We start from the raw sequence: 19,230 nt of genomic DNA, 5'->3' as shown, positions 1-19,230 counted from the left end.
GTTTGGTTCAAATCCTTATTATACTCTAGGTGATACATATTAGCACTAGGAATGCAAATGGGTCGGGTTGAGCCATGACCCGACCTGGCCCAATTAAATTCGATCCGACTCATTTTAAAGGACCCATGAGACCGGGTTGGGTTTTAAAATTGGACCCATTCCATTTTAGGGGCTAGATCTGATTTTCTGAATTCTGACCCAATCCGACTCAACCTGATCCGATCCATTTGAAATTTGAGTAATTTTGGATTTCTAATCCTACAACCCGCCCCGCCTCGATCCGAACCTACAAAGCTATTCGGGCTAAAATTAGAATCCGAACAAAGAACCAAATTGGGTCGAGTCACTCATGACCTGGTCCGATCCGATCCATTTGCACCCACAATGAACTAAGTTCCACATTACTAAGTAGACAACCCATTACGAAGTAAATGTTTCTTAATTTATTAATCAACCAATTACTTGGTCACGCTTATGCGCGGGGTATCTAAATAGACGATCACGAAATTTACTGTCAGCATTCCATTAAAAATAAGAAAAGAACGAATGAAAGAAAGAAAGAAATCAGCACTTTTTGATAACTATAACGGTCGTTTAAATTAGAAATTATCAAGACACATCCCCTTCATCTTGTAGCATATTATAGGCAGCAAAGGATATGTTTCAATAACAATTCTTTATTTTTATTCACCAAAAGAAAAGGATATGCTTTAATATTAATTCCGTTTAACTAATTTTTATCAGAATTGAGCAGCGCAAGGCCTTGAAGTTTGAGAAGAGTTGGAGCATCCATGCTACTTTTTTCCACCCCAAAAAAAGGAAGAAGAAGAAGGTGAACTGGACTTTTCGGTTCTCAAGTGGAGTCAAGAAGATCTGAAATCAATGCAAATTCTCGGGGTTGTAGGTATTATTTACAATGAGAACATATGGTGGAGATTGATTAGTTATGCAATTTAAACCTGCAGCTAAATATGAGAAATATGATTAATTTTAACCTTTAATTCTATCAAAAATTACCATATATTTAAATTATAAAATTTTCTGCAATGTTGGTATATTGGAAAAGATTTGTCGTTTTGAACACTTGACATCAAAGTGCAAGCAAGATTTTAAATAATGCATAACAATGGACCCCACCATAACCATTATGGATTATTATAACCAGGTTGTAATGACTATTATTTATCTTAAGTAACTTTTAAACTTTTCATAGAATAATCATTTTTTTAATTTTTACTAGATAAGATTATTATCTTAGATTATACAATCATTTTTGTTACAGAATTTTGAGATAAAAATTAGATTTTGAAAATAATATTATTTTTTAAGAGGTGGCAGACCAAGCCTCCATTACGTGACAGCTGCCTAACATGCAATGGTCCTTTTGCCTTCAGAAGAAAACGGAGAGATCAGCATGGGACGTGCTAGGTTGTTCAATTAGGAGTTTATTCTCCTCCACCTGTGTTGATCCTATGCAACCAACTACAGATGGGTCAAGTTGCCGTGTGATCTAACCTGGTCCCGACATAATTAAACCCGGCCTGATCCAGGTACGAAGACTCATGACCTAGGTTGAGTTTAAAAATTAGAATCAGTCTAAATTACATTTTGGGTATACATCTCGTATTTTTTAATCAAACCTGTTCTGACTCAATCCTATATATCATCCGAGTCTAATTTGTGCCAATAAAAATGAACCTAACCAAACATGAACTAATTCCATCCGTCCGAAAATCCGAATCATATAAATTTACTTCTCTGCAACTTTACTCTTTTTCAATTTATTGAATGAACTCTTGTTTAAACTAATTTTCTTTTCAATCTCAGCAACTACTATTTTGGTAAAATCTTATTTATAATACCCTCAAGTTTATTAATATTGATGGGGAGCGAAATGGATAGTTCAGCCCACAGCTAAAAGGCCGTCTAGTTTTGGCCCAATAAACACCAACACCGACCGGTTGAATCCTCGGTCCGGCCCAGAATCAGCTCAGCCTCGGACTCTGCCCAAAAGTTCCATCGGCTTCGGATATTCGCTGACTCCTCCGACCAAGTTCGGGGCGCCTCCAATACTCGCCAACCCGCCCCGACAAAGCTCGGGGTACTCGCTTCAGTAGTACGCCCCAATCCTCGAGCTCGGGGCGCTCCACCGAGCACACCTCGGAATCCGGGGAGCCAAGCTACCCTCAGCACCCGTCAAACTGACCTCGCCAAATGTATGACCGACCTCTCAACGGGTTCGGCCTCGCCAACAACCGCACCCACGTGCGTGCCCACGCCCTCCTACGTGGTCGTACATTACAACACCACCGTGCCATGCTTCGATAGCTGGCCCTCAATAGTCAAAGAACGGCACCATGACTACTCCGGCCATACCCTGTTGTGACTGTCCATACCCAACCGTTCTCAAGAATGAACAATACCATACGCCACTAACCAGCCTTAGCTACGAGCCATTCGGCTCAAAGCCACGCTTCCGCTCATGATGAGGGCAAACAGTGCCTCTGCCACCTGGGCCTCTCCACCGAGACTATAAATAGCCCGGTTCAGTAACTTCTAAGGGACTTTTTGGCTGGACCAAATTTATCTCACTCTAACTTGATAGTCGGAGAGCTCTCACCGGAAACACCGTGAGGCTTTATGCAAGTTCGTTGCTGCCATTGCACAGGAGGTGGCCTCCGTCTTCTTCTTCCAACCACCTGCGCCTCCCTCGACTCCTTCGGCGTTGTCACCCTCGGGCCAAATTTGAACCAGAACAAATATATATATTAAAAATCATAGCTTTTAAATTCAAGAATGATCAAGTAATTTGATGAAATTAAAAGTTTTTGAATAAAAAATTCAAGTCTATGTTGGGTTCTTTTAATTCTAGTATTTTTTTTATAATTTTATATCAAATTATGCTCAACTCAAACTATAGATCCGATCTGATCGGATCCAATTTAGATTCAAATATATTGGGTTGAATCCAAGTTATATCAGACCTTGATTTTATCTGAATGACCAGCTAGGTCTCAAATCCTTTCCATGAATTTGACACAACCTAACCGATCAACTAATGCATTGTGTCTAGGTTCAAAATTATAATCCAAACATGAAATCAGATTAGGTTAAAGATCAAGCATACTCTAATCTGACCTAACCTATTTGCATCCCTAGCTTAAGCTACTACTTTCATTTGCTTATACCAATTAATCATGTCTAATAAATATGAGGAAGCAACAAAGCCATAAACTGACATAATGGGCTCTCAAAATTCATGGCCTTCGCTAGGTTCAACCTTCCTCCTTTTATTTAAAAAAAAGAAGGCTTATACAGCTACAATTTTATATTTTTAAACTATGAAAACAATTTACGTCGTAAGACAAAATGCGATACAAGATATACAGAAATATCATTCACGGTTTATCTTCTCTCTCTAAATATAAACAGCAGCCTAGCTTTAATAGTCTTTGATGGATCCCAAAACGGATGACCTCACCGAATCTCAGAATTTCCAGGAGGGTGCGGCAGTGACCTTCCACCAGGGTCAAGTCTAAAGCCTCCATCATGGCTGACGATGCATCTCAAACCTTTATTCATAGACCGTAGGCAATAGTTTCCATTCTATTTCTTTTCTTCTCTTGATGTACACAAGAATTGGTCATGGGTCAGATATAAGCACCAAAAATATTAAATTTTAAATAAATTTGATTTAAAGCCTGACTAATAATGAATATAGATGAGGCCAATCTGACCCACAGCCAATCTGATGTATATGGACCGACCTAAGTGATCTGTAGTCATCTACCCATGCCACAAGTTTTTTTTGGGCTACTTGCCACATATAGGGCTCGTTTGGTTCGTAGGAAAAGAAGGGGAGAATATATGGTCAATGGAAAAATAATGAGATGCCTTTTATTTGGTTGGAGTTTTCAAAGGAGAGAGATGGAAAAGTTGTATTCCCATGAGAATATGATTCCCACATTTCATGAAAAAGTCTTTTCTATTAAAAACATGGAAAAGTTACTTTCCCATGAGGCGGAAATCACTCCATCTTTATTTTTTCCTAAAAAAGCCCTTCAGCATTAAAGAGGTATTAAAAACCTAATTTTTATTAAAGATATAATAGGAATTACACATAACTTTTCTAGAAAAGTGGATGGTCAACCAAACATAAACACTCTAAAAATCTGTTACTCTTTCATATTTAACCAAACATGTCAAAAATACATTCTCAGACATTCTCTTTCTAGAATCTTCTTTCCAAGAATCATATTTCTATGAGGAAAAATGCTTCCCGCAAACCAAATGAGCCTATAACTTAATTACAAGCCTAGGTAATCTAGCTAATACTTAACAGTTGTTGGGCTCATCAATGCATTGTGTAGAACAAAATATTGGAATTAATATTTGGCGCCTACCTCTCCAAGACGAGCAATCTCAAATTCAAACTTGTATGGTAATAAATAATTCTAATATTCTTAAAAATAATATAAAATATTACAATTGGAACAACTAATAATTCTTTCTCACACTCAACTTTCTTGGGGACAAAATGTCTAGCCGAACCCGAATATGGTAATGATATTAGAAATATTAGGCGGAACCTTAGTTTGGGCGATAGAATACGGTCTTCAAATCTTAGAAGCACTATGTACCGAGAGAGAGAGAGAGAGAGAGAAAAAAAATCTTTTAAGCACCCGAAAGTGGGCAGTAAAAGGTGCATGACGTTTTTTTTTTTTTTTTTTTTTTTTTGCTAATGCAGGTGGATCAGACCTGACGGGACCGGATACACCAAATAAAGTCAGAAAATAGAATACCTCGGAGTGCCAAGGGCAACTCCCCATCGCCACTCCATAAGGTGCCTCCGGAGTGAGAAGCTACATACGCAGCTACCCAATCCGCAGCACCATTACCTTCACGGTAAATATGCTTGGCCCGAAAGGCCCATCCATCCCTCGCCATAACCCAAATGTCACGGAGCAAGGGATGGTCACACCCGCCACGCCTTGGACCCCCCTGGATCTAACTGACAATGGTGGCTGAGTCACTCTCCAGGATAATGGACCTAGCCCGTAGGACACATCGGGCATGGCAAAGGCCTGCCCAGGCTGCTGTCAGCTCCGCACTCGGAACTGAAGTGTCAAATAACTGACTGTCACCGGCAGCCACAACCCTGGCACACGGGTCCCGGATAACAAAATCCGCGCCTCCCCGCGTGCCACCATCCAAAACAGACCCATCAAAGTTGACCTTGAGGAAGCTCGGGGGTGGGGGCTCCCAGGTGAAAAATACCGTACGAGAGGCTGCCGAAGCAGAGTGGGAACCCCAGGTGTCCCGAGCTATCAAGGTCCCTCCAACAGGAATAGTGTAACACAGCTCTGCCGCCTGAGCGCAGGCACTCTCGACAACAAATCGCGGCGACGTACGTCGTTCGCTGAAGGTGCGAGCATTCATGGCCAACCAAATCTGGTAGGCAATACAGGTAGCTCGGACAACCTCCTGACGAAGCACCAAGGACTCCGATCCCTGACGCATGGCCTGTAAGAACAGGTCCCTACATCGCCATACCACCGGTGGGACCCCTGCCAACCGCCAAGTGTCCCTAGCCCATGTGCACCGAAACAGGGCATGGTCCACGGTCTCGGCCACACCACAAGCCCCACACACCAATGGGATCCTCACACCTCGACCTGCGAGTACAGCTCTCGTAGGGAGATGGTCCCAGGCCACCTTCCAGAGGAACAACGCGACCCTCGGGTGGAGCCCCAATCGCCAGATCCAGGCAAAATCCGGACCAGGCTCATAATTCTGCCGCAGGATATGGGAGAGATCGCCCATCCTGACCCTGGATCTGGTCGAGGAACCCCACACACGTACATCTGGTCCGCCACTCTGTGGTAATGGTAGTGAACGAACCCGCTCCGCCAAAAACTGCCCGAACAAACGGGCCAACTGAATCTCATCCCAGCCAGCCACCCCGGGGGTCATGAGATCACAAACCTGTAGATCCTCCCCAGCCTCGACACTAACCATAGTCGGCCAAAGCCGCAGCAGGAGGCCGTCGACCCATGGGTCTCCAGCTACATCGATGCTCCGTCCGTCGCCTATCAGCCATCGGGTGTGACTCAACACCAATGGCAAGTACGTCGCTATCTCACGCCATAGAAAGGAGCATCTCCGCCCTCCTCGGGCCCAGCCCTCCGGGCTTGCCCCCCCATAGCGGATAGTCATAATCCGGCTCCAGAGCCCCTGCGGCTCCAGGATGAGACGGGAAGCATGCTGGGCAAGAAGTAGCTCTCGTCTCTCCAGGAGAGACACCACCCCTAGACCACCCTCCCTGCGGGGAAGGCAGATACGCTCCCATGCCACCATGTGCACCCCACGACCCCCTCCATGTGAGCCCCATAAGAAGCCCCGAAGAAGTCGCTCAATCTTCAATAGAACAGACCTTGGCACCACCGTATTTGCCATAAGATAGATGGGCATGGAGCCCAGTACAGCTCGAATTAGCATGACTCTGCCCATCATAGACAGGGACGCTGCCCGCCAGCCCTCTAGTCTACTCTGAACCCGCTGCACCAGCCCGGTGCACTCAGAAACTCGCAAACTCCTGCCCGAGATCGGAACACCCAGATAGGTCCAGGTCCCGTCCTGCTCGGGCATCTCCAAAATCCTCCGAATCCCCCGTCAAACCCCGAGTGATGTGCTAGGGCTAAAGGAGATGGAGGATTTCTGGCTATTCACTCTCTGACCGGATACCGTGCAATAGGCAACCAAAACCCTCCTGATAGCCTGAGCATCAGCTACGCGAGCCCGGGTCAGGAGGAGACAGTCATCGGCAAATAGTAAATGTGATATCGGCTGGGCCCCTGGAGCTGGGACATAGGCCCCCAACTCACCGGCGGCACACGCAGCCCACAATGCCCACGACAAGACATCAGAGCAAATAATAAATAGATACGGAGATAACGGGCATCCCTGCCGAAGCCCTATAGTAGAACTGAAGAAAGGAGATGGGGAGCCATTGACCAAGATAGAGAACCTCGGTCCCCGGACACACCCCAGAACCCACCCAATCCAAGTCTCATGGAACCCCAGGCTCTCCAAAGCTAGCCTAAGAAAACTCCACCTGATTCTATCGTAAGCTCGTTCCATATCTAGCTTGACGGCCATCAAACTCCGCCGCTGCGAGGCCCGTCGAAGGTCCCACATCATCTCCTGGGCCACCATAACGTTATCGGAGATACTCCGACCCCTCACAAAAGCACCCTGCTCCTGACAGATGATGCCGGAGAGGAGGGGCTTCATACGATCCATCAGTATTCTTGCCACAACTTTGTATAAAGTATTACACAAGCTGATCGGCCTAAAATGACTCGGTTCGGCCGCGTCCTGACGCTTTGGTATAAGCGTGACAAATGTGGCTTTCCAATCGTCAGGCATACCTGCATGATTGAAAAAACACAAGACCGCTTCCACCACTGCAGTCCGAACGATCCCCCAGTATCTCCGGAAAAAGAAAGGTGGGAAGCCATCAGGACCAGGGGCCCTATCCGCACCCAGTGCCCAGATAGCCTCACGCACCTCCCCCTCCGTCACTGGACGAACCAACATAGCGTTCTCAGTCATATTGATTCGGGAAGCAGCCCTCGGGAGCTGACCGGCAGGATCGGACTCGCAATCCTCCGTCCAACGAGAGCGAAAGAAATCAAGCAGGATATGGGTGATGGCCGAATCGCCTTCAACCCGGTGACCCTGCTCATCCCGCAAGGATCGAATCATATTCCTCTGCCTCCTGATAATCGTAGAGCGGTGAAAGAAACTAGTGTTTCGATCACCCTCTCTGACCCATTGAATTCTGGATTTTTGCCTCTAGAAGATCTCATGTTGCCGCAAGATCGAGTGGTGAGTGGCGAGGAGTCCCCGAAGGCTGACCATATCGGCCTCGGGGAGCGCACCCATCTGGTCTTCTCTACTTTGGTGGTCGGCAATCGCAGCCTCCACCCCCTCCAACTTTCTAAAGATATCCCCCACTACCTCACGGTTCCAACGCCATAGCCGACGCTTAGTCAATTCCAAATTACGTGAAACCCTCTGCATGGGGTCACCACGAACCGGCAGACTCCAAGCTCCTCGGACAATGTCCCAGGATTGAGGGAGAGACAACCAAACCTTCTCGAAGCGGAAGAGGCACTGGTGAGAAGAACCAGATACAGTCGAAATCAACAAAGGACAGTGGTCCGAAGCAATCCGGGGTAGATGACTAACCCTGTAGGAAGGAAATCTGGTAAGCCAGTCAGTGGAAGCAATAGCCCTATCGAGCCGCTCCCACACCCTGGCTTGACCGGACTGGTTATTACACCAAGTAAATTGCGGGCCAGAGAATCCTAGATCCACTAGGCCGTTTCGCGAGAGAAAGTCTCGAAACTCCCTCCTATCCACAGTGTCAGTAAAAGCCCTACCTCCACGTTTCTCACTCCCCTCCAAGATACAATTAAAATCACCCACTATCGCCGTTGGAAAACCTTGAGCTATTAAGTGGGTGAGCTCATCCCACAGGACCCTCCTGGTCCGATGGTCAGTGCTAGCATACACACCACTCAGGACCCATGGTGCGGTGTTAGGTGCCGAAATAATCATCAGGACCTGTTGGGAACAGTTATGGAATACATCGACTGTAGCCCCACCCCGCTTCCACAGAGCCACAATACCCCCGGACAGCCCCTGGGACTCAACTACATATGACTCCCAGTCGACCTCAAACCGGCGTACTACACGATCCAGTCCACTACCGGATAGTCGTGTTTCATAGAGAAGGCAGATCTCTGGACTATGGATCTGAACCAACCGCCTAAAGGAAGACATGAAGGCCGGCTTAGCCGCCCCTCTACAATTCCACGCAAGAATCCTCATGGGGAAAAATCCGAGAGGTCGGCCACAGGTGCATCCACCCTCTGGGCCGCAGGGTCCATCATCAACTCATGATAAGGGTCGTCTCGCAGACCCTCATCCACGCTAGCCCCGGACACGACTCGTAACACTGCCGCCTTCACCCGTTGAACAACCGTCGAATGATCAGCGGACCTACTAACCGCCCCCTCAAGGCTACTCGAGTCCCCTACCCCTGGCTCCACGAATGCAGGCGCGTCCCGCCCTGCCAGAGGGTCCCTCGCAGGGCAGTCTCCGCAAACAGGGAGTGCACTAGCCATAGTCGCATCGCCCAAATCGGGCCCGCTCGCGACATCAACCCCCTGTCCCACATCCACCTCTAGAGGGCCCAAAGTAATAGGAACCTCAGACGGCGGAACCACCCCCAAGGCCTGGGCCCTAAACTGGAACCCAGGCGCACTGGGCCCCGCCAGCACAGCCAGCGACTCAGGCCCAATAGCAGGCCCCAAGTGGGCCATGAACAGTGGAAGGCCCCCGTCCACAGGGGCCTTCCCTGAGGCCTCTACGCGTGGCCCAGCCAAAATGGGCCACGCGCTCTCCACCGCGCGACGGGCCTGGGAGCCCGTCGCGTGATTCACCGCATGAACCACACGGTGCGCGCGATCTCCCATGGGTCCCGCGCGACCCTTACCGGGTTGACAGGCTACATCCAGTAGCGGCCCAGCATTTCTGGGCTGCTTCTTGGACTGGACCATGTGCTGGCCCACCCAACCAGCAGCCGGCCCGGCCTAAACCAACTGGCCAGCCCGGACCTCACACGGCCCACTCGAACTCGAACTCCCCCCTGTTGCCGAGTCAACACGTCCCATGACCGTGTCAACTCGGGAGCCCCCTTTCTGCCCACCGGAAGCCGGGGCCTCTACCACCACCGGCGGGGAGTGGCGACGGGCCACTTTGGTCGGCTTTTGCCAACCTTCTAGGTCCAGTGGTGACACCGGAGGCCTAGGCGAGGCGACCGGCGAGGAGGGCCGAGAAGGGGGAAGCCCACTGGAGGGCTCCGACACCTTCCCCGTTTGCGTCGGTGGCCCACGCGAGGGCTCCGTCGCCTTCCCCGACCGTGGTGGCACTTGCTCCCGTGGCTGCCGGGCGCGGGATGTCACCAACCACGGGCCATAGATCGGCCCGGGAACCTCCTCCCCCGGTAGGCTCACTCCCATCGGCGCCGGAACCCCAAATGGGCAGCCTAGCTCGAGGTGACCGATCCTACCGCACTGCACGCAGAGATCCGAGATACTCTCGAAGACGAACGGCTGCCAGAGAGCCTTCGTCCTTCCGAGTATCCGGATTCCAGGAAGGAGGGGGGCGGAGGCGTCAATCGCCACCTTGACACGCGCAAACCCCATGGCCCGGCGTCCCTCTGTGACACCGTCCACTGCCAACGGCCGCCCTGCCTTGGCAGCGATATCCATGATGGTCGAAGTCGACCAATATTCTGGAGGAAGCCCGGGAAGCCGGAGCCAGACTACCGCCGTTTTTCACCGGATTTTCCCTAGGTAGGAAATCCGGCGACCACGGCTCCATGGCAAGAAGTTGCCCCGCCACCACCCAGGGCCCCTCCACCAGGGCACAGTCCCGGCCCTCCGGCGACCTAAACCGCAGAGCGAAATGGTCCTCGGCAAGGGAAACCGCCACCACTTCGCCTGCATTCTTGAGCTGGGCGGCCACGTCCTTGGCCACCCACTCGACCGGCACCCGCCGACCGAGGCTCCGGCCAACCACGGCTAGGCCATCCCACTCCCGGCGCGCCGCCTCGATGGGCTCCCCCGGGAGCTCGAAGACCGACGAGAAGTGGTGGCTCAAACTAGCCACCTCCGTCTCCGTCAGCCGGTGAGTAACCCACGGTCCAGGCCGTGCCCGGCCAGCGGGACGCTCCCCTTTTTCCCCCAATGGCGTACCTTTCCCTTGAGCAGCGACCTGCGCCCACGTCCTCTTCATCGGCTCCGCAGGCAGCTCCGTCGGACCATTTCCTTCCACCGTCGACGACCCCGACGCCTGCTCCCCTACCGAGCCCGTCGATCCCACCTACGGCTGCTTCCCCTTCTTCCGGCCCATTAGCACCTGAAAAGAAAGATAAACTCAAACCAGGGCAAGCAATAGCTTGCCCGCCTCGATCTCCGCCGCCGAACACCGGGCAGCAGCAGAGCACTCCGACCACCGATGAAGATAGCCGTTACGGAACTTTCTCTCTCCTCTGAGTTTCTCCTCAGAGTTTGTTAGGTGCATGACGTTTGGTGTCGGGAGATCAAAGCTAACTAGGCGTTTAAAGCAGCGTAAGGGTAGAGTTGTCTGCAACCAAAATGAGGGGAGGCGTCTCCACCACGTGGCACGCTTGCAAGCCACAAACGGCTGAACGAGACACTTGCCGCTAACGCCGACCAACGGAGCAAAGGCCCTTTTAAAGGCAGCAGTGCTGCTGATAGTCTCGGACACCGACGTCAAAAATAACCCAACTTCCACGAGCCACGTGTCATGATTACTTGGTGGAGCCCAGTCGGCTCATCATGGGTACAAGCAGCATCAGCGGATCATCGTGTTTGCTGCTCTTCACCACACACGCCAAAATTCTCCTTGCTTCCGCCTGGAGGAGCTCGCCGCTCTCCTCTTTAAGCGGCAGGTGGCAGCGCTGCATGGGAGTTTAGAAGGCCATACACCGAGCACGAAGCTACCCAACGACCGCTCACCACGTGCTCCCTCGATATCCTTGTTGCATCCCCCCAAACCATACGTGGGAATGCGCTCGCTCCTGCCTCGGTCGTCGTCGTCGAACCTGGCCGCAAAGAATGCGTTTGTTGTTCGTCACCAAACACCACGCTATCGCATCCCCGCAGCTTTATCCGCGGCCTCTGCGACGGAGGCTCGGGCAAACCAAACCATACTCCCATACTCACAAAAAAACAAAAAGAAACCAAAAGAAAGAAAAAAAATAAGCCATCAGACTTGTGATTAAATCAAAATAGTTATTTCTCTTCTACTAGTACTACAATGGACAAACTATTTTTTTCACATTAAAGTTGTCACGCCATCATCTCTCGCTCTCCATCCCTTGCTAGTAGGATAAAACTACTGAGATCAATCATTCTTTTGCGCGAAAGATACGACCGGAACCAACTCGCAGTAGTCATACCAACTTTCTCTCTCTCTCTCTCTCTCTCACACACACACACACACACACAGAGGATATATATAGCCTTTCCATTTCAGTAGCATATAGCATATGACATCTTATACGTATTCACCCCTACGACGTACGGTATATAGTAGTAATAATACACGAGGCTCGGCTCAGCCTCGTTGGCGGCGGTGGAGGTCCCTCCGCTGGCCCCACTGGCGAACGGAGAGGTGGAGCTGCTTCGCTGCCACCAGGAGCTCCACAGCCTGCAGCGGGGTCAGTATCTCCACCACCAGAGTCCTCAGAGTCGCCACCCTCAGCATGTCCGCCTCCTCCACCATCCCCGCCAGCTTCTCTGCGTACACATTCATCGCCGCCTCTACCACCCCGTGCCCTCCGTTCCCTTCGGCCCTCTCCGCTCTCCTGCTTGCTCGATCCGTCGCGATGGGCAGCAGCGGCTTGTCCGCCACGTCCTCCTGCAGCGTGGCCATCTTGGAGGACAGCCTGTCCTCTTCCTTCAAAGTTTGGCAATGGAGGTCGTTGACCGTGGTCAGCTGGGCTGGGGAGAGACCCACCAGGCCTCTCCGGATGGAGGCGGCGGCGCCGCCGGGGGCGAGGAGGTCGTCGAGGTGGGCCTCGAGCTCGTAGCCGGAGATGGCGTAGAGGAGGCGGATGGACAGGGTTGGGCGGCAGCCGCCGAGCCAGAGGAAGGAATTCTCGAAGGCGGTGCACCACGGCGGGCAGAAGATGGTAGGCCCGTCCTCCCTCGCCAGCAGGCGCCGCTTGTCGGAGTACTCCTTGTAGTGCCTCATGCTCTTCTCCACCAACTCCCTCAGCTGTGCATCATTCTCCCTTCTCTCGCTTTGCATGACCTCCTGCAGCTCATTCAGGTCCGACTCCTGCTCTCGGACCCACTCCTCGAAGCAAGAATGAAACCGACTGTCCATTTCTCGACTTCTCTAGCAGTGTCTTTGATGGATATGTTATGGAGACCCAGTTTGGAATTGATGGGAGAGGAAGATGGCAGAGAATTTATAGGGAGTGGAGGTGGGGGCCGGGGTTCGTGGTTGGCATGGGGGAGTGAAGGAAAGAGAGCGAGGAGAAGACGATGGAAAAGGATGATATGTAAAGGGGCCCGGATCGGAACCGGAGGATTAGGTAGAAGGACAACCGGAGGTTCGACTTTCGAACTCTCCACTTTTTCTCTCTTCTCTATTTTATCGGTTTGTACTTTGTGTTCTTTTCTCGTCCTCGCGTTTGATTCCATCCAGACACTGTGTTTACACTTTTTCTTTTGGGTGAATACTGCGTTTAGACTTGCCACCCAGAGATGCATGCAAGGCAGGAGGCTTAACACGTACTATGTTTCCACTGGACCATAAACAATAATTACCGTCCGTCATTAAGATTTAAACTATTTACTAGTTGGGAAGGTTAATATTAGTGCTTAAATTAGAAGACTTTTCTATTAGTAGAGACATGATGGTGTCTGGAAGAAATTATATCCTACACCCGGTGTATTATGTTATCAGTATACTGGGCCACTAATATACCACCATGTTGACTTTTTGGCCACCTCAGCATAAAGCCAAAAAAAAAAAGGGCCAAGCACCCCTTCCCCTCCTCCGAGCGCTCTTCCTCTCATCTCCCTAGCGAGTGAAACATACACATAGAGCGGCTTCCAGAGTCATGAGGATCTGGAGCTTTCCGATTCCGACACCAAAGAAAAAAATATCAAAGAAGAAATACAAAGCACTCCTCATGATCCCCGCCGACCGAAGCCAATCCAAAATCTTAGCCTCGACTCCAACCTCCCTCGACGCCACTGACGAGAAGCTCCGATCCCTCCACATCGGCGGCAGCACCCGCACCGCCTACTCGATCACCTTCGAGAAGCTGATCACCTCCTCCTTCTCCTTCGCTCGCTCCTCCGACGACGTCAGCCCGGGGAGGTCCCCGAAGTTTTACGACGCGCGAGCATCAGAACTGTCTCTGATTACAGCTACGGCCTCAAAGCGATGGAGGAGAACAAGGGGAAGATCTCCGGAATAATTTCTTTCTTTCTTTTGTAATCTTATGCCGTGGTCACCAGCAAGTCCACGCGGCGGCATATTATTGCGTCGGTGTACCACCGAGCTGGTAAACTAGGCGGAGAATATAATTTCTCCAGTATCGACTTGTTGTTGACGTGATTTGAGGGAAGTAAGACAGATAACTGGGGCAATCTGAGGGGATGGTGTCTTGGACGAGCGGAGCGGAAAGAAGCAATGGGCCCAAATGGGGATGCCAATCTGGACGCTTGCGGGACAGGTGTCATCGTGCATGGTAATAGTGCCGCCAGCTGGAGCGTTTTGGCCTATTCTCGTTGGAGTTTCCCCGGTAATCACGTGATTATGGCGGGTAGCGCAGCCAGCCGTTGCATGCATGAAATGCGAACCTGTTCTTGTATTATATATAGATCCAAAGTGGCGCTTCTTTATCTCACCTTTTCTTTTTCTTTTCGGTGGATGATTCGGAAAGAAGCAACTGATAAATTTAGTACGAATCCATGCATCTCGAGTGCCGGCACGTATCCAAACCAAGGTTTTCAATGGACTATCTGTAAGTGGGTCCAGCCCACTTGAGGAGGCCCAATAGCCCATTGGGGCTTTATCTTTGTTTTTTCTTTGTAGGACCGCATGGGGGAGCGCGTGATGAAATAAAAAGGAACGCGTAAACTTGGGGGCTGGTGGCTGAGAAACAAAAGGAAAAAAAAAAAAAGGGAGCCAAGGGGTGCTATGACAAAAGGACAGAAGGGCAACTTGCACCAGCAGTGAATGAGATTTGCACACCGAACGGAGAAGAAGAAAGGAACTCAAAATAGGTTTTTTTTCTTTGCCTTTCTTGGGTGTGGTCTTTCACACAATGATTTAACAAATTAGGTTTCTATCTAAGAGTTGTATTGGATGCTATAGGAAATTGTAGTATTCATTGTTAGGGATCTCATTACATTATTCGGTTCATCACATTCAGGGGCGGCCCAATACATTTGGGGGCCTAAGGCGAGTCCAATGAATGAGGCCTTTTTTTTAATAATAAATTTTTTTAATAAATATAAAATGTTTAAAAAAATGATATGAAAATGGATAGCTATCAAGTACACTATTTCAACAAAGATACATGAATCTAACAAAGATAGGCAAGAAATCTTTTTAATTTAATATTATTTTTGAATGGAAGTGCAGAAAAGTAATTATCCTAAAAAAAGGGCCATAAAACTGATTAAATAACTGAGATAATGCTTGGCAATATTGTTTATCATGTCAAGCAAGAGCGGAATAGGAAAAGGTCATCTCATGGCACTTCTTGGTCAAGGTAAAGAAAAGTATTTGTCCAGAAAGGAGCTTCTCTATAAGAGAAAGTAGGGGCATTATGGGAAATTGACTCCATCTAATTAATAAAAGTCCCATCCCCCCATCTCCCCTTCAAGTGAGTACCCAAGCAGCAACCGCAACATCACAGCACAGCAGCCATTCAACCCCCTCCCTCCTTCTCTCTCTACCACCCAAGAGGGGAGAAGAAACCGAGAGGAGAAAATTAAAAGAATCTCCACCCTCCAAGAAGTCCATTTCCAATCCCCCTTTCTTCCTGATGGCCTAGCTGGATCAGGAGTAATGTGAGGGAAGGAAAACCAAGACCAAAACCAAACAAGAGAAGGGATGAAAGATAAGAGTGGCTTCAGGCGTGTATCAAGCCAACCAAATCCCTCCTCTCTCTCTCTCTCTCTCTCTCTCTCTCTCTCTCTCTCTCCATCCAAAACAAAACTACCGTCCCCAACTTCCTAAATTTCCCCTCTGCAGGTCAAGAAACTCTCCACCTCCCTTCCATCAAGGGGGAAGACTCGATATGGGGCCTTTGCTTCCTTTTGGTCACGCTCAGACCGACCCTCTCTCTCTCTCTCTCTCTCTCCACCTCCCGGGGGCCTTCCATTGGCCCGGGGCCTTAGGCGACCGCCTCGGTCGCCTAAGGCTCGGCCCGGCCCTGATCACATTATGGTGGTTTGGATGAGATCATTTTTACTCTTAGGGATGTGATATTGGAGTTTTCCCAATTTGTTGTGAACTCAAGTTTTGGACATAAACTTAAGGATTTTGTAAACTCTATATTTATTATAATGGATTGATTGGATTTGCCCCGTGGTTTTTTTCTCTACCCTAGAGGGTTTTCCACATAAATTTGGTGTGCTTTCTTTCTGCTCTTCAGGTGTTTGATATATTGCCTGTGTGAATATTGCTTCTAGTTGGCTTTGGTTTTGGCCTAGTTTATTCCATAATATCTCTGTTTTTAACCCAACAAGTGGTATCAGAGTTGAGGTTGTGTGGGTGTAGAGATGTTGTGGGAGTAGATGGAGAATTCTTCTGGTACCATAATGAAACTTAGTGCTTCTAATTATTCTATTTGGAAACCTATGATAGAGGATATCCTTTACTGTAAGGATTTATATGAGCCTATTGAAGGTGCTAATACTAAGCCAAAGGATATTAGTGATAATGACTGGAAGAAGATGCACAGAAAAGCTATTAGGTATATCAGACAGTGAATTGATCTCAATGTGTTCCATCACGTATCTTAAGAGACAGATGCCTACAATTTTTGGATGAAGTTAGAGGGTCTCTATGAGAGGAAGACAGCCCAAAACAAAGCCTTTGCAATTAGAAGGCTTGTGAATTTGAAGCTGAAAGAGGGAAGATCTGTTGCTGAGCATTTGAGTAAGTTCCAAGACTTGGTGAATTAGTTGACCATAATGAAGATAGTGCTAGATGATGAGTTGCAGGCATTATTACTGTTGAGTTTATTGCCTGACAGTTGGAAGACTTTGGTGGTGTCACTTAGCAACTCTACTCCTGATGGGGTGCTACAATTTACTTTGGTGAAAGATAGCTTGTTTAATGAAGAAACAAGAATAAGAGACATGGGTAAGGACAGTGCACAGGCTCTCGTTACAGAAAAAAGGAGAAGAGGTAAGAGCAGAGATTTTAAGGGGCGCGGTACTTTCAAAAGTCAGTCTAGTACAAGAGAAAAAGTCAAGTGCTACTACTGTAATAAAGGGGGTCATATGAAGAAACACTGCGAGGCTTGGAAATTGAAATTGAATGAGGAAAAAAAATCAGAAGAAGGTCAACAATGAAGACACCACTGCTTGTATTTCAGATGAAGCAGTATCAGTTCTCTATGTGAGAGAGGACCAGTTTTGTCATGTTGCAGATCCCGATGTGAAGTAGGTAATTGACTCAGCATGTTCCTGTCATATCACTCCAAGGAGAGAGCTCTTCATTACTTACAGAGCAGGTAAATTTGGCAGGGTGAAGATGGAAAATGACAGTTATGCTGATATTGTGAGAATTGGTGATATCTATTTTGTTACCAATGTTGGATGCTCCTTTACACTCAAGGATGTGCGACATGTTCCAGATATGCATCTGGATCTAATCTCTACTAATGCTCTTGATATAGCTAGGTATGATAATTATTTTAGCAACAGGAGATGGAAACTATCAAGGGGGTCAACGGTATTTGCTAGAGGAAAGCTTTGTTGCACACTCTATAAAACACAAGTAAAGTTGTACGGTGGTACAGTGAATATGACTAAAGACGATGCTTTACCAGATCTGTGGCATAGACATCTGGCTCACATGAGTGAGAAGGGATTGTAGATTTTGGGAAGGAAGTCCTTCATTCTTTTTCATACAAGTATGCCATTGAATCCCTTTGATTACTATTTACTTGGCAAGCATCATAGAATTTATTTTCAGAAAGCCTCTAGTAGAAAACTCAATATATTAGATTTGATATATTCTGATGTGTGTGGTCCCATTGAAGTGGAGTCCTTAGGTGGCCGCAAATATTTTGTTACCTTTATTGATGATACTTCACGAAAAGTGTGGGTTTATGTTTTAAAAACAAAAGACCATGTATTTCAGTGCTTTAAGCAGTTTCATACCTTGGTGGAAAGAGAAACAGAGAAGCCATTGAACTGTCTTTGTATAAATAATGGAGGTGAGTACACATCTAATGAGTTTGAGAATTACTGCTCAGAGCATGGTATTAGACATGAGAAGATAGTTCCCAGTACCCCACAGCATAATAGTGTTGCAGAGAGGATGAATCACACCATTATAGAAAAAGTCAGATGTATGTTGAGGATGGCTAAACTGCCTAAGTCATTCTAGGGTGAAGCTGTACTTACTGCGTGCTACTTAATCAATCGGTCTCCATCTGTTCCTTTAAGTTTTGATATTCCTGAAAAAGTGTGGACAAGGAAGGATGTTTCCTACTCTCATTTGAAGGTATTTGGGTGCAAGGCATTTGCACATGTGCCTAAGGAACAACGAGCAAAGCTTGATGATAAGGCTATTCCTTGCATATTTGTTGGTTATGGAGATGCAAAATTTGGTTACAAGCTATGGGATCTAGAGAAGAAAAAAATCGACAGAAGTAGAGATGTAGTTTTTCATGAAGACTAGACCTTGGCAGACTTTGAAAAGGTAGAGAAGCCCAGTCAAACAGTTGAAGGTGTTCCTGACTTTACATCTATCTCTTTGCCTCCAGAAAGTACCACTGATAGAGAAGAGATGCAAGTTGAAGACCAAGGTGATGAGCCAGTTGTTGATGAGGACGATTTGTTTGAGCAAGGGGAGCAGTCTACTATGCCAGAGAGTGTTGAGCAGGGGGAGCAGCCTACTGCGGTAGAGCCTCAGGTTGGGAGGTCTACCAAGGAGCGTCTTCCATTAACTAAATACCCTGAATCAGAGTTTGTTTTGCTTACTAAAGAGGGGGAGCAAGAGAGCTTTTAGAAAGTGCAGACTCATAAGGACAAGCAGAGCTAGGTGAAGGCTATGCAGGAAAAGATGAGTTCTCTACCGAAGAATGACACTTATGAATTGGTAGAGCTTCCTAAAGGTAAAGGGCTCTAGGAAACAAATGGGTGTTCAAGCTAAAGATGGATGGTGAAAAGCTAGTGAAGTACAAAGCTCGATTGGTGATAAAAGGCTTCAAGCAGAAGAAAGGTATTGACTTTGATGAGTTCCAGTTATCAAGATGAGTTCCATTCGAGTTATTCTGGATTTGGCAGCTAGCTTGGATCTTGAACTTGAGCAATTAGATATGAAGACTGCTTTTTTTAATGATGATTTGGAGGAAGAGATCTA

The 19,230-nt window shown here is 48.1% G+C and overlaps 2 protein-coding genes across 2 annotated transcripts; both read right to left on the bottom strand.

Moving 5' to 3' along the window:
- Positions 1–7,857: 7,857 nt before the first annotated feature.
- LOC120110621 lies at positions 7,858–8,898 on the bottom strand. The gene has a single exon (XM_039126189.1). The coding sequence runs from the start codon at positions 8,896–8,898 to the stop codon at positions 7,858–7,860; it is 1,041 nt and encodes a 346-aa protein (XP_038982117.1).
- A 3,005-nt stretch (positions 8,899–11,903) lies between these two features.
- LOC103706883 (protein DOG1-like 3) lies at positions 11,904–13,056 on the bottom strand. Its single transcript, XM_026804546.2, has one exon. The coding sequence runs from the start codon at positions 12,988–12,990 to the stop codon at positions 12,217–12,219; it is 774 nt and encodes a 257-aa protein (XP_026660347.2). The 5' UTR covers positions 12,991–13,056; the 3' UTR covers positions 11,904–12,216.
- Positions 13,057–19,230: the final 6,174 nt, after the last annotated feature.

This window comes from Phoenix dactylifera, chromosome 4 (genome assembly GCF_009389715.1).
Source record: "Phoenix dactylifera cultivar Barhee BC4 chromosome 4, palm_55x_up_171113_PBpolish2nd_filt_p, whole genome shotgun sequence".
Classification (NCBI taxonomy): Eukaryota; Viridiplantae; Streptophyta; class Magnoliopsida; order Arecales; family Arecaceae; genus Phoenix; species Phoenix dactylifera.
The sequence above is the reverse complement of the archived record's forward strand: the minus strand, read 5'-3'. Positions and strand labels throughout refer to the sequence as shown.